A 22,744-nucleotide genomic window follows, 5' to 3' on the forward strand; every position below is an offset into this window, starting at 1 on the left:
TTCTCTCGGAAATAAAATGAGGACGGACCACTACAATCCCTGAACTAAACTGTCCAACTCACCTGAGCTGAGAGATGTAGGGCAGACACTGAAGGAAACTCCTCACTTCACTCTCTTCATCTGACCAGCCCTTCAGCTCTACTGGTTTCTTCTCTGGTTGAAGTTTCAGTACTTCTAGGAGGAGGGAGGTCTTTCTCTTTGAGAGGTCTATAGACCAGACTACATGAGCGGACTGGTAAACTGGCTGTAATGCTGGAAGGACACTCCTGCCTGTTTGAGTCTCATAGTGCTTCACATGTGAGTACAAATCCAGTAGGAAATCTCCCTCAATGAATGGATCATCATCATCTTCATTTTCTTTGTATCTGCACATGGAGGATAATTTCTTCAAAACATTCTCTCCCGTCTTTGTTTCATATTCAGCTGCAGCTATAATGAGTTTAGACAGAAACGACCAGGCCTCCTCTTTTTCATCACCAATCAGCAACCTGAATGACAAAACAGAAATTCTTAATGTGTTGAGTGCCAACATACAAGTTATATGATAATGACTGGGTGTATTGAGAGTATCTACATACAATCAGTATAACAAGAGGAATTTCTGAAACTCTTCAATTAAAATATATATATATATATATATATATATATATATATATATATATATATATATATATATATATATATATATATATATATATATATATATATATATATATATATACACACACTCACCTAAAGGATTATTAGGAACACCATACTAATACTGTGTTTGACCCCCTTTCGCCTTCAGAACTGCCTTAATTCTACGTGGCATTGATTCAACAAGGTGCTGAAAGCATTCTTTAGAAATGTTGGCCCATATTGATAGGATAGCATCTTGCAGTTGGAGATTTGTCGATGAACATCCAGGGCACGAATCTCCCGTTCCACATCCCAAAGATGCTCTATTGGGTTGAGATCTGGTGACTGTGGGGGCCATTTCAGTACAGTAAACTCATTGTCATGTTCAAGAAACCAATTTGAAATTATTCGAGCTTTGTGACATGGTGCATTATCCTGCTGGAAGTAGCCATCAGAGGATGGGTACATGGTGGTCATAAAGGGATGGACATTGTCAGAAACAATGCTCAGGTAGGCCGTGGCATTTAAACAATGCCCAATTGGCACTAAGGGGTCTAAAGTGTGCCAAAAAAACATCCCCCACACCATTACACCACCACCACCAGCCTGCACAGTGGTAACAAGGCATGATGGATCCATGTTCTCATTCTGTTTACGCCAAATTCTGACTCTACCATCTGAATGTCTCAACAGAAATCGAGACTCATCAGACCAGGTAACATTCTTCCAGTCTTCAACTGTCCAATTTTGATGAGCTCGTGCAAATTGTAACCTCTTTCCCATTCTGACATTCAGTTTGGAGTTCAGGAGATTGTCTTGACCAGGACCACACCCCTAAATGCATTAAAGCAACTGCCATGTGATTGGTTAATTAGATAAATGCATTAACGAGAAATTGAACAGGTGTTCCTAATAATCCTTTAGGGGAGTGTATATGAAAACAGCATCAAAGATGATTCAATATGACATTCATTCACAGATAATATGCACCTGAGCTTTGAGATGTAGGGCAGACACTGAAGGAAACTCCTCACTTCACTCTCTTCATCTGACCAGCCCTTCAACTTTACTGGTTTCTTCTCTGGTTGGAGTTTCAGTACTTCTAGGAGGAAGGAGGTCTTTCTTTCTGAGAGGTCTATAGACCAGACTGCAGGACTGGCTGACTGATAAACTGGCTGTAATGATGGAAGGACACTCCGGCCTGTTTGAGTTTCATAGTCCTTCACATGTGAGTACAGATCTAGCAGGAATTCACTTTGATAAGTTTTTTCCTCATCATAAGAATCCCAGTTACGGAAGGGAAAAGTGCTGTAACTACAGACTGATGATACCAGCTTCAGTTTCTTCTCTCCTGTCTCCTCCTCCCACTCTGCTGCTTGAGACAGGAGATCCACCAGGAACTGAATCTGTTCTGAGTGTTTACTCCTGTGTAAATAGAAACTACAACAGAGAGAGTAAAAACCCCTTAAGACAGGGATGTTTTTTAACTTGTTACACCTGCTTGAGTTTGTATTCAACAAAACGTTGGTACAACATTTTGCTGTGTCAGTAAGGAATGTTACAGATCTGTGAATTTCCTTGATGGGTGTCAATGGACAGCAATCTTGAAGTTGCTTTGGAGTGTTTGGATTTAAAAATCAGGGCTCGGAATACCCATCCAAATAAAGAGTTCACCCATCACTTTCCGGTTTTATGATTTTGTTCACAGATGAAAAGTAGACAATTTCCGAAAACAGTGTCGCAATGAATTAACAGAACCTTAAATAATTTATTGTGAAATCACGTCAGTCACTACAATGTAACATGAATGGAAGCCACTTAACTTATAGATTAACCAATCACCTTCTTAATCACCATTTGTGCTAATTTAGGGTTGTTATCGCAAAAGACTGGGGAGTAATCAAATACGATAATAAACGTCTTTTTAATATATAATTTATTTAATCATAAATTATCCCCTTAATATAGAGTGGAGTATGTTTCATCAATAAAAGTCAAAATTGACATTCACACCAATATAAGGCGAAACATGTGTGAAAGAGTAAACTCACTGACAATGATGTTCACCTGGTAACTGACACGCATTCTGTTTGCGAAGCTAGAAGGACATTCACAATCAGACTTCTAATGTCACTGCTCATTCCACTGCAATACACACTGAGTGAGACATTGTTTTTAAACCTACTTTGCCATGGAGAGTATTGGTCGGAAATAGGGCTGCACGGTTCGGATAGAAAATTCATCTGGATTTCTTTGAAAAATTCTGCAATTACGGTTGATTTGAGATTTTCAAACATGGTTGTAACAGTGTAGGTAATCTCACTTAAAAATAGAGATCAGTGTCAAAACATTCAACTACTCATTTTAACTACTTGCTTTGCTTGTAAAAAAAAATATTTAGAGTAGTTTAACAAATTCATATCGTCTTTATGCAATTTGATAATTACATCTATAATTAAAGAAATTTGAAGATAGTGTTACCAGATCAGTAACTGTTCATGTTTACAAGATCTCAAAAAGAGCATAATATAATAAATAAAATTACAAATGTTTTCAGACTCACCTGAGCTGTGAGATGTAGGGCAGGCACTGAAGGAAACTCCTCACTTCACTCTCTTCATCTGACCAGCCCTTCAGCTCTACTAGTTTCTTCTCTGGTTGGAGTTTCAGTACTTCTAGGAGGAGGGAGGTCTTTCTCTCTGAGAGGTCTATAGACCAGACTGCTGGAGCTGACTGGTAAAGTGGTGTCAATAACAGAAGAAGACTCCTGTCTGATTGATTTATTTTGTTCTTCACATATGAATACAGATCCAGTAGAATGTCATATCTCTCAGTTTGATACACTGAGAACATTGACAACAGGGTGTTCACAGCTCCCAGGAATGTTTCTCTGTGATAGAATGCTGCTTGTAAACACAAATGTAGTAGGACTGATTTCTTCAGACTTTCGAGGGATCCTCTCTGATCTTGTAGCGGGGCAAAACTGTGAAGCACATCACATAAGGTGTACATATGGATGAAAGACAGAAAATGTCAAATCTTGTTGCATTTTTATAATGTTGTGTTTGTCTTTGTTGTGTTTGTCTTTGGCTCTGTTACTACTGTACAACCTCATTTCCCCAAAAAATTGGGACACAGTAAAATGTAAATAAAAACAGAATGCAATGATATTCAAACCTTTGAAATGAGACATTTTAGCTCTTTATCAACAATTTAAGAATACAATTTCTCATTGTAAAATTGAAAAGAGTTTGGGGATGTCATCATCTACAGTACTTTAATATCATTAAAAGATTCAGAGAATCTGGAGGAATCTGTACGTAAGGGACCAGGCCGAAAACTTAAACTGGATGGCCGTGATCTTTGGGACCTCAAATTAAGAGACCACTGCAAATGTAACTCTTCTGTTCCTCACTGAACATTTTCTGGAAAGGAAAGAAAAAGGTGCAGTGGTCTCCATTTTTTCAAGAGCTGTATATATTTTTTGAACATGTAACCAATTATTTCTGTAAAATACCGTCTTAATTGAGGGAAAAACAAAGACAATTATATTTAAAAAGTTGTGTTTTGGTAACAGGACTGAGAAAAATCTTCCATTAAGAAACCTTGTAAAAAGATAAATACATTCCCTGAGATCGACCGTAACACATTGAATAGTTAAACATGTGTTATTAAATACAGTGCTGAAGAAAGATAATGAATGAAGTGAAATTTTGAAAAGTTGCAAAACATGCAAATGGCACCGATTTGGCGGAATGGCCCATAAACCGTTTGCAAGACACTGTATATTGGCTTTGGAAACACTCACCTGAGTTTGTTAATATTTGATAAACATTCTAAAATGGTTTTGTTGAGAGCTTCACTAAGAAGAGTTCTCTGATTCCAGTGTAGACAGAGATTAACCCTCTCTGAACTCTGCTTCATCACGTCTTCTGCCCTCTCGAACACTCGACTTTCACCCTGGACTGGAAGGTGCAACTCATTTTCACAGAGACCAAGTAAGCTGGTGAAGTCCATCTCCTCCTCAACGCTGAGCAAAGTTATCCAGAGTTGACACAGTATTGAGGGCGTTGATCTATGATCAGAGCAGGTTAGGAGTTTCTTAATAAAGTTAATTTAGATTAGTTATACAGCATATGACACAGTGATTGAAGTCTGTCTCAAACAAAGAGAAAATAGAACTGTTTATCTTTTACCCCAATTTCGCCTGTTATATTACATCAAGGATTTTAGAAAATGGCTAGAACCTTTTATGACAAATTTGACCAAATTTCAGATAAATACAAACGGGAGACATATTGAAAAAGTAGTGTTTCAGTAAGGTGTTGAGCCACGAGCCACCAGACCAGATTCAATTCTCCTTGGCATAGATTCTATGAGTCTCTGGAACTGGAGGGATGGAACCAAAATATAGGTCAACTGGGCCTGCTCAGCATTTTTCTACATGCCACAGGACATGATGCAATGAATTACTTAATTGTTTCATGCAGTACACCTGTGTAGAAGAATATGCATTTGTTTTGTTCCTCCACTCAATTATTCAGGTTTTGCTTTAATTTGTCACCCGTCTGTAGTTGTTAAGTGTCAGATAAGTGACATAATTTAAGTATCAGTATTTAAGGATCATCACGTTTTACAACAATCCCTGAAAAAACGCAAAATTATAATAAAAATAATTATATAAAATAACAGATATTACCCAAGATATCTGACATTCTTCAGAGAGCCCAGTATCAGCCTTAGTCCTTGTTCAGACACAGTGCAGCTGTCCAGGTCCAAGCCAACCTTGTTCTCTGCAGACTGACTGATCACATAAGAGACTGCACAGCAATGGTGAGGATCAAGATGTTCTCCACTCAGGTCTAGATGATAGTCCATTTTCTCCAGAAAAAGCAAACAGGCCACTGACGACTGAGATTCGTACAAGCACTGGCATAAAAACACAAGATCTATCTCAAACTCAGTAGCACTACAATCTGCGTGATCATTGTATCTTTCAGGTGGAAGGAATGTTTTCACCAATTTCTTGAAGAACCAATCTGATGTCAACTTGATCTGTGAAGCTGGAACAAGTCTGTCTACCAAACAAATATTCATCTCATTCAGAAGCCCACACAGGTAAGGAACCAAGTACATAAGGTGATTCCATTCTTTTGTCTGACACTTCTTGAGAACATCTCTGATTTTGTCTGGATTCTGTAAGAGCCAAAGAGCACCAAAAAACTCCTGCATTGTGTGGTGGAGAAATGCAGAGTAAGTGGGCAACACCTTAACCATAACTGCCCCCAAGAATGCACATTGTGGACTGCCTTCTTTATGGCTCAGTGTTGCCAAGTTCATTGTTTTTTGCTCTGTTGCTTTATAAGCAATTTCTGCTAAAGACAATATTTTCTCTCTGTGTTCAGCTAGACACTGTGAATCTTTCAGTTGTTTGCCACTGTGTTCCTGGATGCAGTGACGAAGGATGTTGATGTACATTGTGGTTGTAGTCCATGACTGCTTAGAAGCCTCTGGAGTAGAACAAATGCAGGCAACCACCATCAATGCATACATTGGGACATGACACAGACTGAACAACTCCAGGTTGTTTAACACACTGTTCAATGACTCAGGCTGAGCATTCAGCATCTTTGTCAAATAAGCCTTGATGGACTCATCACAGAAACCTTTCACCTCGACTCGAAACCAGTCTGTGGGACAGTCAGTCAGGAAGTCTTCAAAATGAACCTCTGGTCTGCATGTAATCACAATCTTTGCATCTGGGAGGAGTTTATGTGAAAGGAGTTCCTTTATAACCAAGTTAGAAGACAGGTCTGTTATTCCATCAAAAATTATGACAGCATTTTCAGAGTTCTTCTTAATATCCTCTAAAACCTCTTCCCTACTTTCTTCTGGCTCACAGTACATGTTAAAGAGAAGGTCCTCCAGGCACCTGGGATTTGTTCTAAATGAAATGTCTCTCATATTAAAATAAAACATGTAATCTAGTTCTCTGTGATCTTTCTCTGACCAGAGTCTCAACATTTGATGGGTGACTGTTGTCTTTCCTATTCCAGGTTTTCCAACTAAAAGGATTTTACTCTCATTTGTATCAAGTAGTCCAGCCAGGGAAGTTTCTTGTCTGGCCACAGGGATAAAGCTCTTTAGCTTCTTATGCCGTGTTTTTCTACCTTTTTTGCTCTTCGGTTTAATTTTGGAAAGAGTTGAATACACATCTGTGTCTAACACCAGAGGAGTGTAAGAGAAAGACACCTCCTTTCTGCAACTCTCTGGTAGGAGGCCACAGCTTTGTTTTCGAGCGTCCTCTGCAATCTTTTGTGCTTTTCGTTTCAGCAGCGTCTGATATCTCTGACAGGGTTTTAAACCTAGAAATGATCAAATTAAGTGTAAAGGACAAAATAAAAGGTATTTTAAAGAAACATTATTGGAAGAAAAATAGGAAAGTAGGATACTCTGAATTGAAGGTGAACCAAACAAGATCATCCGATTCTATATTATACTCTGTATACAATATGATTACTTGCCAACAAGATGGTCTGTCATTTCTAGGTCTTCCCTGAAGGGAAAGCAACTGATCCAGTGCTCTAGATCAGGATCATCTAAAGTCTTCTTCTTTGTGCGGTCTAGTATCACCAGTAACTCATAGCATGCAGCCTCTCCTTTTTCCATCACCCAGTCCAGGATTTCTTCGGTTTTATCAAACTGTTCAACCTCTGTCTGAATTTTACGAACTTCCTCCTCGTGAAGAACCTTGGACTGGAACAGGTTTTCCACAATGAGGGGCAGATCGTGGAGCTTTCCAACGAGTAGTTTTCTCCCATTTTTGATGTACTCTGAAGCTGATTGACTTGTACAAGCCATTTAACAGGTTGTGTTTCAGCACCGTCACAGGTAAGTTCCAATATGGAGGACCTCTGGAAGAACCTAGGCAAATAATGATTATTATGAGATTAATAGTCAGACTTCCACTAGATTGACATCAGTAATACCTTTGGTAAGTGACAAGTAGGTATTAAATTCACCTGCACCAGCTGACAACAATAGCAAACCCCATTGACAACCATCCTAATCGCATGCTGACACAGATAATGGAGTTGCGTTTCATTACTCACTGCAACCAACATTTTCTTGATCTGACTCTATTGACTCGGGTCTTTGAGTTGTTCAGTAGGAAGAACTAAACTTACAAGTCATTTTGTTCATTGTTCCCCCTAACAGAATGCCATTTCTTTGGTCAATATAATGACCAGGTTGGAATGGAGGACCTCGAGTGGTCTGCACAGAGCCCTGACCTCAACCCCAATGACCTTTGGGATGAATTGGAATGGCAGAATTGCAAACCAGGCCTTCTCATCCAACATCAGTGCCAGCCCTTCCCGTACAAACTGTTGCGAGCCAGACCTTCCCGTCCAACATTGCGAGCCAGGCCTTCCCGTGCAACATTGCGAGCCAGGCCTTCTCGCACAACAATGCTCTTGTGGAAGGCCTTCCCAGAAGAGTGGTGGCTGTTAGAGCTGAAAAGGGGGGGCCTGACTCCATAAGGCCCATGGTTTTGGAATGAGATCTCCAACAAGCTCATATAGGTGGGATGCAGTGTTTAACTTATGTGTCTTCTTGTTTTTTCATGTATTAAATGTAGGTATCTGCCAGTTCTGACTACATCATTGACACAAACAAACCAATATGGCTTCCATGTTGGTTTGTAGACAGTAGACAGTGCCTTTAAAGGCATGTTAAAGTTGTGTATAGGAAATGTTGTGTGTACCGGGTCAATCCAATATCGGAACAAAAAACATTTCCATTTTAATTGATAATTATACTTCCCGACCAAGGATTACTACATTAAGTTTTGGGGAAGTCCAGTAACACAGAGCCATTTTAAGGCAATATCTACAAGGCTGGATTTCCAGGTACAACAGTCTGATGAGAACTATCCATTTTCTTTTGATATTCTTAAGATCTAACTTTAATGGATTATTTTATTTTTGCATTTTGAAAAAGGATTATGTTTCTAGGTTTTGATACAGAACTGAACTTTTGCGTTGGAATTGTCATTAATATTTGTTTTGCTAATCGTGGAAAATGTGAAAATGTGGAAACAAAAAACACAGTAATGTACACATTGACTGAGTAAAATAATACACAGGATCAAATAATCATTGTTCAGTCTAGAAAGATATTCACATTTAAATACGTAATGTTCAGATAAAGTGCGTACCTTGTGAGGATTTTTTAATCTATTGTCAAAATAACTTTTACTATCACTATGCTGATTATTATTATTATTATAATATTTTTCAAGTAACCTATAGCCTAGGCCACTTAAAATGTACAGCTCCGGAAAAAATGTTAAACCACTGCACCTTTTTCTTTCCTTTCCAAAAAAGTTGAAAAGGAAAGTTTTGAGTGAAGAACAGAAGCGTTCAATTTGCATTGGTCTCTTAATTTTAACCCTTCTGTTCCTCACAATACCTTCCTTTTCGACTTTTTTTAAAAGGAAAGAAAAAGCTGCATGGATCTCTTAATTTTTTCCGGAGCTGTACGTATTAGATGTTTTTCTTTTACATTATTGAATGTTAGAAAATACTCACGTTAATTATTTCAGAAATCCACGTTATACTAGAGCGTATTTTACTTTCACTTGCGTGAATGAAACCTGTACATCCTTAAAATGAGGTCCTAAAGACTTCTGTTTTTTGGCAGCAATGCGGTGAATTTAGTGTTAGATCGGACATTGCGCTGATATTCGGCTCTTCAAATCTCAATAGCTCGTTAAAGGCCAGTAACGGCGAATATCAAAAGATTTGTCGAAGATCATAAATCGCTTAAAGAACTTGGCGGCAACTCTCTCAACCAGCGAGACCAGGGTCGAGCTAGAGCGAGTGCAGATTCGGTGGGCTACTCCCTGTAATTACGCCTATTTTTGTCATTCATGTCCAATCACACCACACTTCCCTTAGTTTGAAAACCAAGTGTTGTTATATTAGTGATGTGCAGTTCGCGAAAGATTCGTTCTTTTTAAACAAATCTTTTTAGTGACTCGGGACTCACGAGTAATTTTGTCTATTGTCGTTCATTCGAACATTTGGCAGCGGATTTCTCCTACATGACCACTTGCTTCATTCCCGGTCCCTACGGCGTCAATTCCCCGCCTAAACGAACTAGTTAAAAAAGAAAGCTAAAAAAGTTCAAAAATACAAAATAATTCAAAAAATAAATATTTTATGATTCATTTGTTCAATGTTTTTTTTTGACATTTTTAATTTTTTTGGAATTAGTTTTTTTTTATTCCTTTTTTTGCACTCTCTTTTGAAATGAGGGCGGGATTTGGGGAAGTCGAAGATATTGCTCCTTGATTGGTTGACTCGTTTTTGAGGGACTTTTCTTTTTAACCAATTAAAGTGCAGATTGTTCTGCGTATTAAGTGCCAAAAGTTCCGCTGAAGAATAAGACTCAACATGGCTAATCAGCAGGTAGTTGCATTGTTTTCATTAAATGTATTTGAAAACACTTTCATTGTTCGATCATTATTATTAACCCGTGTCAGTTATGAAGTATGTCATTACCCAACTACTCATGTTGTATACAATATGTAATTAAATTAATCGACATGCTTGCATCTACTACTGTAGCTAGCAGCAGCCAACTGAATTGCCATGTTTGTTTGCCAATCCTCCTGATAGAAATTCACATGAAATCCTTTATTTTTCCAATATGTCCTGTACAAGCTATTTATTTATTAAGAGATCCTAGTCTTTTAGCCCCTATAGGCAACTGATGTTAATTTTGCGTTCAGCAGAGGGAGTATTCAGAAATGGTTTCGGCTGCACATTGCCTCATCTCTGTTCTGACCCAGACTATAATAGTCAGAGTCCAGTTTCAGCGCATCAGCAATCGCAGGTGCATCGTTAGGGGCGTTTAAGTTTTCTGCTCCCTCTGCATGGAACAAGTTACAGAAACATTTGAAACTTAATAAGCTTGTCCCATTGGTTGCTTTTAAGAGGTTATTAATTGACTTGGAAGAAGCCACATCTGGCTGTAGTTGTTCTGCATGATGTTTTAAGGATTTGTGGTTGATGGATTTGCTAATTAGGTTGTTTTATGTTCTTGTGTATTCTGTGTTGTATGTATGGTTGTACTGCTGCCTGTCTTGGCCAGGAAAATAGATTTTTCTGGTTAAATAAAGGTTAAAAAACAAAATGGGCAACAGTAGACAGAGGTACGGACAGGCCCAAAGACAGCTGAATTCCACCATTAACCAGGAGATGTTTTTTCCCCCCATTATTTCTCTAATGCAATCAATCTTTATAGTTCTTTGTTAGGTAATTTACACATTTGCAGATGAATAGACATGTTTTGCCTTAAAATGAATCACATTCATCACTGAATTTCACCTTCACTACTTACATGAATCCCTGAAATCTAAAATTATTTGTTTGTCTATACTTTTTAGAAACTATACTTTTTGAAATCTTCTGTAGGCAGGCTGCTTCTGGAAAAATAAAAATAAACCCTTCTTTCAGGACACCAGGTAAAACTACAAATGCCTGGAAACCTTTTATTTTTAGTGTGTACCTCTTAAATAAAAACTCTGAGAGCACGCCTTCACCTGCAGAGGAACTTGAACTTATTCAAGCAGGAACTGGAAAAAGACCGATTAAAATGTCAGAGGAAGTGAGTCATTCCGAGGCGGGGTGTATGGCACATTTAATGGTTAAATCATCACTATCAAAAATGTTTGTTTTTAACTATATCACTTTGTAATCAAGATTTTAGAGACATCTTCTGAATATCAGTTTAAATTATGGACTGATATACTCTAGGGGTGTAACGATCCATCTACTACATCGATGTATCGATATATATTCCTATGATCCTACTACATCGATCTGTGCTCAGCAAGTTGGCCTTCCGGACGATATATATCGATCTAACATCGTTTTAAAATGTAATCAATCGATTGTATCCATACTAGGAAATAACCCATTGGATTTAAGCACGTCAGACTTTATAGGAATGTTTTTTCTTAGCACTTTTAATGATAAAGGCGATAAACGTTACTCGATTCAGTCTGCCTATCCGTGACGTCATCGCCCCGGGCCAGCAGCAGCGCAAAGACAACAAAACATAGCGAGGCAGATGGCAGAGGAGAAGCCGACGAGCGAGAAATTATCAAGCCACCATTGCGGTCCAGTGTGTGGAAAGTGTTGGTTGCACTTTATTTTTGATATTAATACTGTATTTGTATTATTTCTATGTTGAAATACAACAGCAAAAGTAGCAGGTAAACCTACTGTTAATTCAACCTGAAGAAATGTTGGTTGTACTTTATTTTTGATAGTAATATAGTAGTATTTTTATGTTGAAAAACAAAAGCACAAGTAGCAGGTAAACCAACTGTTGAAATGTTGGTTGCACTTACTGTACTTTTATTGAAAATGTATTGAATATTGAAAATGAGAGCAGAACATTTTAATTCAACCTAAAGTGTTGGTTGCACTTTATTCAAATAAAATGTGAATGCATTTGCCATTAATTGTTGTTTACTTGTTTGTTTATATCCATAATTAATAGATACCTGATTCCCTTACAAGAAACAACAGGAATCTAGGAAACTTCACCTGCACTGTCCAGTATCCAGGTATTTATTTCAGTCAAACGGGTTGAATTTTTGGCTGAAAAGATACTGAATCGATTTCCAGTAACTGAATCGTTTCGGATCGTATTGTTCTAAATGAGCCATTATCGGCCTTGAATCGTATCGACAACCACGAATTGTGATACGAATCGAATCTTGGTTAAAATAAATCGTTACACCCCTAATATACTCTATAGTAAATGATCACTCAAGAATATAATCTCTGAATTCATCTGTCATGGAGCCATGCTAAAACTCCTATTGTGGCATTATTGTTTCATGAAAGGATTGAACCTGCTAATTACCATGTTTTTTATCCAGTTAGTTATCCAGTCTGTTATTTACGGAGTTCTCATAAATGATGGGGTTAACTGGAGGATGGCTTCTTCATAAGACGTCTGGTGTTTCTTTGAAATTCTGTAAGCAGTTTGTTCTAAAAGTAATAAAGCAGAAAAACGATCTGCTAATGTTAATGACATTTTTATTTTCAGGTGGAAATGTTAAAAACGGTTGATTGTGATTCCGCCGGATTCAAAAGGATACACAGGATCCCCGATCAAGACTGAATCCTGTACATTGTTCCTCTACAAGAGGACCTTGATCTTCATCCAGTCCCTGCACATTCCAGAGTATTCGAAGAAATGCCAAAACCAACATGTCAAATGTGCAACCAAAACATGCCACTACAGATGCTGGCTCTTCATATCCAGGTTTGTGAGAAGGGATGTGGATCTGAGAAAGAAAATGTATCTGAGGAAGGAAAGGTGTAATAATAATGTATTTTTAGTTCTTAACAGAGTATGTAGTGAATGAACATATATGCGTAAGTGATCTATAACCGTTACAAATCATGATGAACACAACCCAAGATTTTGTTTGGATGGGGTGAAGGTGGGTATTAGGCTGTGGAATGTATCATCTGATCAATGTTTTCAAGGCTGCATTAATGTTGTTTTTATCAGTCTCTGTAATAGATAAAAGTACAAGTAGAAAATTATGTGAGGGGAACTCTGATAAAGCATTTCATTTTACAGTGTAGCAGAGACTTTTCTTTCCCTGCTTTAATTTAATCTTCACACTAAATGTTTTATTCTGCTGCTGTTTGGGTTTTGAATTGTGGATTTGTTGTCCAGGAACAGACTGAAGTTGAATTCATCTCTGAAATAAAGTGAGTAGAGATGGAGCCAGAAACGTATGCTAATGTGGTACCTTAAACCAGCAATATTTGTAAAAGTCAGCTTTTTTTTTAACACTTTTTGCTTTACATATTTGAAAATGACAAATGTACACATTACCCTGCATGGATATACACCAATCAGACAACATTATGACCACCTACCTAATATTGTGTAGGTCCCCTTTTGCCCGTCAAAACAGCCCTGACCCATAGAGGCATGGATTCCACCCGACCTCTGAAGGTGTGCTGTGGTATCTGGAACCAAGACATTAGGTCTTTACACAAACCTGGGGCTTTGTAGGACCTTCAGATTCTTGTTTGTCGCGGGGAAACATTCCTGTCAGGGGAACTGATCAGTGTGACTGAATGAAAACTTCCAAATTCACACCTTCTGAGTAATCCTGTTGCACAATTTGTTTAACGCTATGAAAAAACACACTTCACCAACAGCATCTGAGCTCTGCTAAATCAGCTGATGTACCATCAATGAGAACGTGCCAAATGACTTGCAATTACAGCCTGTAAATCAGCTCTTTAACATCATGTATGGATTTGGTCTCAGACTGAACCCATGTCAGGACTGAGTCCCTGAGGTTTCCTGTGAAGCAGCGGGCCCTTTGGAAGAGCAACATGAGTGTCTTCACCTGCATGTCTTCTGTCATGAAGTTCAAGGGTATTAATAGTTAATAGGACGTCTGTGGGGAACTAATAGTCTCTGTAACCCCCCAGTAAAACATTTCTGTAATCCCCCAGTAAAACATTACTGTAAACCCCCAATTAAGCATTTCTGTAACCCCCCAGTATAGCATTTCTGTAATCCTCCAATAAAGCATTTCTGTAAACCCCCAGTAAAACATTTCTGTAATCCCCCAGTAAAACATTACTGTAAACCCCCAGTAAAACATTTCTGTAAACCCCCAATTAAGCATTTCTGTAAACCCCCAGTAAAGCATTTCTGTAAACCCCCAATTAAGCATTTCTGTAACCCCCCAGTATAGCATTTCTGTAATCCTCCAATAAAGCATTTCTGTAAACCCCCAGTAAAACATTTCTGTAAACCCCCAATAGAGCATTTCTGTAATCCTCCAATAAAGCATTACTGTAAACCCCCAGTAAAACATTTCTGTAAACCCTCAATTAAGCATTTCTGTAAACCCCCAGTAAAGCATTTCTGTAAACCCCCACTAAAACAACACCATTATTCCTCACAATTCAAGATCACACTATCTGGTTTTACACCATTGAGCCAATAAGGAGTAGCTCACACCCTTATAACCCAAGGTAGTGACACCTGTTTTCTAAAACCCCCAGAGATACATTCACACTTCAGGTTTCCTACCTAGAAACTGTATCAAATGTCTGAGGCTTTGGGGTTTTAAAGGATGGTTCCTAATTTCCTAAAAATATAGATGGCTGATGAAATAGCCCCTTATTATATATAAAGGTATGAAACAGTAGACATTTAGATTTCTATTAAGAGATTAGTTATACAGTGTAGCAGGCTCAGGGGTGTGGTGTTTCCATGTCACCAAGGTCAAAAACAGCAGCACAGAAAGCAGGACCAGAATGCAGTTGGGGTGTTTATTAGAGGTGTTTGTACACAGTGGGGGAGAAAATAAAGAGGAATTCATCAACCAATTCACCGTCCTCATCGTTCGTTGTCCTTTATCCAGGTCCTCATCCAAAACCCCCGGTCCTCATCTAAAACCCAGGACCTCATCCAAAACTTGTGTCCTTGTCCAAACCAGTTTGTTACACCAGTAATCAGGCAGTCCAGGTCATAACAGGCACTCACACAGATCAGGCTGTCAATACACACACTCTCCATACCACACATTGTCTTCCCCAATTGGGCTGCCTGCTTCCTCCTTTATCCCCAAGTACTCAACGGCTTAATGATGCTCAGACCTCCCTCGTTGGGGAAGTCCATAGTAGGCTTGGGGGTGAAGTCTGCGGGCCACCAGATATCTTCCCCCAATCACCCCTCACCATCTCCCCACCACCTGACACAACTGTTAAGATGTGACAACACAACATTTAAGATGTGACAACACAACATTTAAATTGTGACAACACAACATTTAAGATGTGACAACACAATATTTTAAATGTGACAACACAACATTTAAAATGTGATGTCTCTGATTTAGAGAGGTATAACTATTGAATGAGAATAATTATACTGAAAACTCAAGACATTACAGACCAATAATTTTCTGTTTATACTTGAACATAAGTATTCACTCCCCTTGGACTTCAATGAGTTGTAAACATAGTTGACTGGAGAGTGACCTGGATGTGAACATAATTGACTGGAGAGTGACCTGGATGTGAACATAGTTGACTGGAGAGTGACCTGGATGTGAACATGGTTGACTGGAGAGTGACCTGGATGTGAACATAGTTGACTGGAGAGTGACCTGAATGTGAACATAGTTGACTGGAGAGTGACCTGGATGTGAACATAGTTGACTGGAGAGTGACCTGGATGTGAACATAGTTGACTGGAGAGTGACCTGGATGTGAACATAGTTGACTGGAGAGTGACCTGGATGTGAACATAGTTGACTGGAGAGTGACCTGGATGTGAACATAGTTGACTGGAGAGTGACCTTACCCCTTGTGAATGTCACCAGGACGACCAACCCTCGTCTGTTGTTCAGAAGTTAACAGAGAGGATAATGTGATGGAAATTTCATGTATCGACACTCTTAAAGAAGTAAGAAACAGAGACAAAGTTCTCTTGGCACATTCTAATAGTTTTATTAACTATTATACAAAATCAACATTGATTTTGTATAATAATTAATAATCCTCTGATATTATACAGACATGTGTGTCACAATCAAAGTACAGATTTATATATCAGCCAATGGAAAGACGGACATTTCTCAAATGCACCTTAGTTCAAAATTTCCATAACAATAACTGGAGACTTTGATCCTAAGAAATAAAAGACTGATGCCATATGGAACACTTTAACAAAGATCTTGTTTGATCTTAGCTGAACAAAGACACCAAATGTAGACTAGTTCAACATGATCATTCTCCCATTTAGAAGTAAATCTACTGCAACCAGAGAGTATTCAGAATGTACCGATTCCAAAACTGAGCCTACGCCAGACAACACAACAATGAATCAATGTAGTAATCTCCATTTATTAAAAATACTTAAACAATATTTATACATCAGTATTCATAAACATAAACAATTCCTCGATATTACAAATATAATTACATGACCCTTAAACTGTATCAGAACAGTCAACATTATGACTATTTAACTAGTAAAACAACTGTTAAAAAACAGTACATTGTATCAATCAATCACATTTATTTATAAAGCCCTTTTTACATCAGCAGTTGTCACAAAGTGCTTTTACAAAACACTCGGCCTTAAACCCCAAGGAGCAAACAACAGTAGTGTTGAGCAAATCTAAATATCTAAATTCATGAGGAATATCTACTTAGTTTCAAAGTGGACTTGCCAAAATCTGAAAGTTGTCAATAAGTTTTCTAAACACGTTACATGCTAATAATCAGCATTATTGTTTCTCAGTTTATATTTTTATTTTAACCTTTATTCATATTAGCAAGATCTGATGATGTTTCACCAGATCTCAAACCTCTTGTCTGTCAGGAAGGGCCTTCTGTCCTTGATTCTGTTGTTGTAGAGCCTGTAGAGAAAAACTCTGTTGTTGCTGTTGTGTCTTAAGAAATGTCCCAACATTATAATTATTATTGTTGTTACCATTCTGATTAAACACTTTTCAGAATCTTGACAGTTTCAACGTGTTTCCACAAAACCCTTCATATGTAGTTTCTTCTTTGAAATTAAATGTCTGATCCTCCTTGATGACCTGGCAGGATTCACATGCAACTGGGTCATCAAGAAGAAACCAAAAATGAAGTGGCATATGCCACCCCGTTGACTACATTAAAACGGCACTGCCCATTGGCATATGGAATGATGGGAAATATACAGAGATTCATCTTCTCAGTGAGTTGGCAGCAAAAAGAGGCCTGGAACTAAGAGCGCATTTACAATACATTTATACATTTTCTGAGGGGTACGCTAGATCATTTTATTAAGTAACCTGCAGATGTCTATCTCCAGGCACCACCTTCCTAGGTGTCGAGGTGCCACATTTTCAATCGAGGCCCCCTGGGTTCTGCAAGTAACAGTCTCACGTATGACACTCAAATTACCCACGACTGACGGCCACTATCCTGCGTGGTACGACTCCAACACGTCGGTGGACATTCAAACCTCAGGAAACTCCTTGCTGCTATTCCTGCATTCCAGTTGCACATGCACCTTCAATTAGCCTTTTTGCACATTTAAAATTGTCATTTGTACTTGCATTTGCCTTCATTGCACATCTATACATCCTAATTGTAATATATACTATACTTCATACTTGTAAAGACTTGAACATTTCTGCCCTCTTCTATTTGCACTTCTGGATAGATGTTAACTGCATTTCATCGTACTGTACTTGTACTGCTGAATGACAATAAAGTTTAATCTAATCTATTCTCTCTTTTGTAACACAAACCTGCCCTAAATGGGGAGGGACTTGAACTGTCCAATAGAAACTTCCCATTTTCCTCTGAAATGTTTACCTACTGAATACACTAATAAACACCCCCAGATCCGATCAGAGTTTTACCTCAAAGTGAAGCACCATCTTAAACCTTAAATACCCTTCTAATAGTGAACCCACAGTAAAACACAATGTTGTTTTAACAAATAAAGGGTGTTCATACACTTATTAAAACACACTTACCGTACAGTGTGTATTGAGGGGTTGGTAGAGACCAGTTGGACTATTCTCTCAGTCACAGCATCAGTGATGTCATTATGACTCAGGCTGAGAGAGAAAGACAGGAAGAGACAGGAAGAGATCAGACAACTGTCATGTTGTCACATGGAGAGACACACAGGAGGAAAGACACTCACTCCAGGACCTGGACTTTGTTCAGGTGTGTGATCAGGGTGGGTAGGTGCTGGTCTGTGAGGTGACAGTGGCTGAGGTCCAGTTCTGACAGCCCTTCTGAGTGCTCCAGAACCAGGGCCAGAGATCCACAGGCCTTCTGGTCCAGCCTGGTCTCACTGAGGTCCATCTTCCCATCCAGGGCTCTGACCAGGGACTCTGCTTGTCTCAGTACCTCCTCTTCAGTCCCCTCACACACAAGGTCCACAAGCTGAAGTAGCAGAACTTTGCTGAGGCTGAGGGGACAACAGAAAACATAATGACACTGAGGTCTGACTGATACTTTAACTAGTTGGTCAAATATTTATCTTTGTGTTTCTAACCTCAACTTGACAAAATGAAGGACAGGAAACAGCTCCCTCAGTGCTCCTTCCTCCACCTCACAGTCTGTTAGGATGAGACGGACCTGAGACTGGACCCGAGACTGGACCCGAGACTGGACCTGAGACTGGACCGCGGGGGGGGGCCGGGGCTGGTTCTGATGATGGGTTGTGAGCTTGAGCTTCTTGAGCTGAAAGTGTGGATCAGTCTGGGTCCGTTTCCGTTTCTTGGTGGGGTTCTGGACCAGGTCTGGGCTGTGTTGGTTCTGCGTCAGAACAGCTGTGATGATCCTGCAGTGGTCAGTGGTCAGACACAGCGCCTCCTCCTGGTCATCACCTGACAGGTCCACAGAGGAGGAACAGGAGAAGTCCAGTCTGTGGTTCAGAGCCCTGAGCAGCCATACTGCTGTTGGTGGTGGTGCCCCCTGTTGGATCTGAGAGGCAGCGCAGCACCGGAGGAAACTCAGTAACAACCTCCTGTCAACACTAGAGAGAGAAAGAAATAGACAGACCAGCAACACAAATCAGATAAGAACAATATAACTACTGTATATGATGTCAACTCCCACACATTTCCCTTCCATTCCACTCTGAAGGGTTCAGGTTGGTGTTTAAAATCAGACTCATAGTTGAATCCATTGTAGCAGGTCAAAGAGATCCAACTAAACCTGAGTTGGGAGACTCTGTCCAGAAGGGGCAGGATGCTCTCTATCTCCCCCGGTGGTATGGAGGTCCACAGCAGGTTGACTTGGACATAGTGGCTGTGTTGGAGGGTGAAACACAGAGCAGCACAGTCCACTCTGTCCAGCTCGCTACTGTTCAGGTTGATCCAATCTAAAGACCTCAACAAACTGGACACACAGTCACTGTCTCTCCTCTCATAGATCTCTCTGATGATGGACTTCACAAAGATAGAACTGGGCCTGGACAAAGACAGAGAGGGTTGTCATGGTGATGTCAAGGGTTTATGAAGGATATCTCACATATCAACAACTGACTGGAACATTAATAACAGATCTAGTAGTTAGAACACTGAAGTAACCAAAAGGAGCTCTAGAGCAGCTAGTGTACATTCAGTGAAAAATATTTGAATAGAGATTGATGTTTCCCACTTCCTGAATACAATCCTTCTCAGAAAGGGGAGGAGGTCTGAGATGTTCCTCTCCAGAAGCCTGTTCTTCCTGAGGTCCACAGTGATGTTGTGGGTTGAATTCTGCAGCAGAGAGAACAGCACCTCCCAGTCCAGCCTGCAGGAGGTCAGATCTCCTCCAACCTTCTCCAAGAACCTCTGAGTCAACTCCTCATCCTGAGATTCAAACACAACTACAACCAGCTTCTGCAGAGTGTCTGAGTGAAGTCTAGAAGGGTGGAAGAAATGAACAGAAAACATCACTACATACTAGTTAACAGTCTAGAAGGATGGAAGAAATGAACAGAAAACATTACTACATACTAGTTAACAGTCTAGAAGGATGGAAGAAATGAACAGAAAACATCACTACATACTAGTTAACAGTCTAGAAGGATGGAAGAAATGAACAGAAAACATCACTACATACTAGTTAACAGTCTAGAAGGGTGGAAGAAATGAACAGAAAACATCACTACATACTAGTTAACAGTCTAGAAGGGTGGAAGAAATGAACAGAAAACATCACTACATACTAGTTAACAGTCTAGAAGGATGGAAGAAATGAACAGAAAACATCACTACATACTAGTTAACAGTCTAGAAGGATGGAAGAAATGAACAGAAAACATCACTACATACCAGTTAACAGTCTAGAAGGATGGAAGAAATGAACAGAAAACATCACTACATACTAGTTAACAGTCTAGAAGGATGGAAGAAATGAACAGAAAACATCACTACCTCTGAACACACAACACACTGAACCCTGAATCTAATGGGCAACAGTAGCAAAACACCACGCTGGGAAGATTTACTAAAGTGGCAGATGAGTGAATATTATACTGACCTGAGCTGTGAGATGTAGGGCAGACACTGAAGGAAACTCCGCACTTCACTCTCTTCATCTGACCAGCCCTTCAGCTCTACTGGTTTCTTCTCTGGTTGGAGTTTCAGTACTTCTAGGAGGAGGGAGGTCTTTCTCTCTGAGAGGTCTATAGACCAGACTGGAGGAGCTGACTGGTAAACTGGCAGTAATGCTGGAAGGACACTCCTGCCTGTTTGAGTCTCATAGTCCTTCACATGTGAGCACAGATCCAGCAGGAAATCACCCTCAATGAACGGATCATCATAATAATCATTATCATCATCATCATATTCTTTGTATCTGCACATGGAGGATAATGTCTTCAAAACATTCTCTCCCATCTCTGGTTCATATTCTGCTGCAGCAATACAGAGTTTAGACAGTAACAGCCAGGCGTCCTTTATTTGAAAACCAGTGATCAACCTGAATGACAAGACAGACATTCTTAATGTGTTCAGTGCCAAAATACAGGTTATATGAATATTCAGGATGTATTGAGAGCATCTACAGAAAATCAATATAACTAGAACAAGAAGAATTTCTGAAACTCTTCAATAAAACAAACAGATTCCATACAAGCATCAAAGCTGTTTAAATATGATATTCGTTCACAGATCATCGCACCTGAGCTGTGAGATGTAGGGCAGACACTGAAGGAAACTCCTTAATTCACTCTCTTTATCTGACCACCCCTTCAGGACTATTGGTTTCTTCTCTGGTTGGAGTTTCAGTACTTCTAGGAGGAGGGAGGTCTTTCTCTCTGAGAGGTCTATAGACCAGACTGCAGGACTGGCTGACTGGTAAACTGTCTGTAATGCAGGAAGGACACTCCTGCCTGTTTGAGTCTCATAGTCCTTCAAATGTGAGTACAGATCCAGCAGGAAATTACTCTGTTTAGAATTGTCTTCTTTGTGAAAAGGAAAGGTTCTGTAAGTACAGACTGATGATACCAGCTTCAGTTTCTTCTCTCCTGTCTGCTCCTCCCAATCTGCTGCTTGAGACAGGAGATCCACCAGGAACTGGATCTGCTTTGAGAGTTTGGACCTCTCTGGACAGAACCTGCAACAAGGACAGTGAAAGGTAGTTAAGACATGGATGGACAGTCATACTTAAAGATAAATATACTGTATGTGAAGCAATTCTGTTCTCTACACAATTTTATTATTTTACATGAAAAAGTATTTTGGTGTTGATTAGAAATTAACATTCTCAGTGTTATAGAGTAATGCAATATATCTCATTGAAGGAATCAGACATTACATTTCATAAAATGTACCAACAGTAGAAGGTGAACATTTACAAGGTTTCTAATATAGACATTTATATCAATCATCACATTGTCACTAACCACCACACATGTTCAGACTGACCCGAGCTGTGAGATGTAGGGCAGACACTGAAGGAAACTCCTCACTTCACTCTCTTCATCTGACCAGCCCTTCAGCTTTACTGGTTTCTTCTCTGGTTGGAGTTTCAGTACTTCTAGGAGGATGGAGGTCTTTCTCTCTGAGAGGTCTATAGACCAGACTGCAGGACTGGCTGACTGGTAAACTGGCTGTAATGTTGGAAGGACACTCCTGCCTGTTTGAGTCTCATAGTCCTTCACATGTGAGTACAGATCCAGCCGGAAATCACATTTCTCATTGTAATATTTCATGGACAATGACAACACTTTCTCTACAGGTGTTTGTAGGGTTTCCTTCTCATGTAGAGTAGCTTGCAGACACAGATTCAGTAGAAATGTCTTCTCTCTCTCTCTCTCCCTCTTTGCTTCATGAGATCCTATGAAGTAATGCTGTGCAGAAAATCTAAGATTTTTTTTAACAGTAATTGATTAATGTGAGAAGGAATGTCAATGTTCCCATTAAGGTTGATCAAATATTATGATTAGCTTTGTAAACCTATCATTCACTTAAATTGTTCTTTATAAACCTGAACACAAGGTAAAATTGTTTATATTCTTTAAAAAGGTTTGTGGGTGTTTAGACAGTCAG

At 39.3% G+C, this 22,744-nt stretch overlaps 1 protein-coding gene and 1 long non-coding RNA gene across 2 annotated transcripts in view; one reads left to right on the forward strand and one right to left on the reverse strand.

Moving 5' to 3' along the window:
- Positions 1-12,219: 12,219 nt before the first annotated feature.
- On the forward strand, positions 12,220-14,332 carry LOC117594101. Its single transcript, XR_004575476.1, has 2 exons — positions 12,220-12,262; positions 12,751-14,332. It is a non-coding gene; the product is annotated as an uncharacterized LOC117594101 (long non-coding RNA).
- Positions 14,333-16,646: 2,314 nt separating this feature from the next.
- The window catches only part of LOC117594098, a 39,133-nt gene continuing 33,035 nt past the window's right edge, over positions 16,647-22,744 (reverse strand). The window contains exons 2-8 of the mRNA XM_034291024.1: positions 20,226-20,626; positions 19,866-20,119; positions 19,422-19,676; positions 18,757-19,239; positions 18,400-18,669; positions 18,227-18,310; positions 16,647-17,113 (exon numbers count right to left, since the gene is read on the reverse strand). Of these exons, the coding sequence (XP_034146915.1) occupies positions 17,047-17,113; positions 18,227-18,310; positions 18,400-18,669; positions 18,757-19,239; positions 19,422-19,676; positions 19,866-20,119; positions 20,226-20,249 (1,437 nt within the window). The 5' untranslated portion in view covers positions 20,250-20,626 and the 3' untranslated portion in view covers positions 16,647-17,046. The remainder of the gene's footprint in view (positions 17,114-18,226; positions 18,311-18,399; positions 18,670-18,756; positions 19,240-19,421; positions 19,677-19,865; positions 20,120-20,225; positions 20,627-22,744) is intronic.

This window comes from Esox lucius, chromosome 25 (assembly GCF_011004845.1).
Source record: "Esox lucius isolate fEsoLuc1 chromosome 25, fEsoLuc1.pri, whole genome shotgun sequence".
NCBI lineage: Eukaryota > Metazoa > Chordata > Actinopteri > Esociformes > Esocidae > Esox > Esox lucius.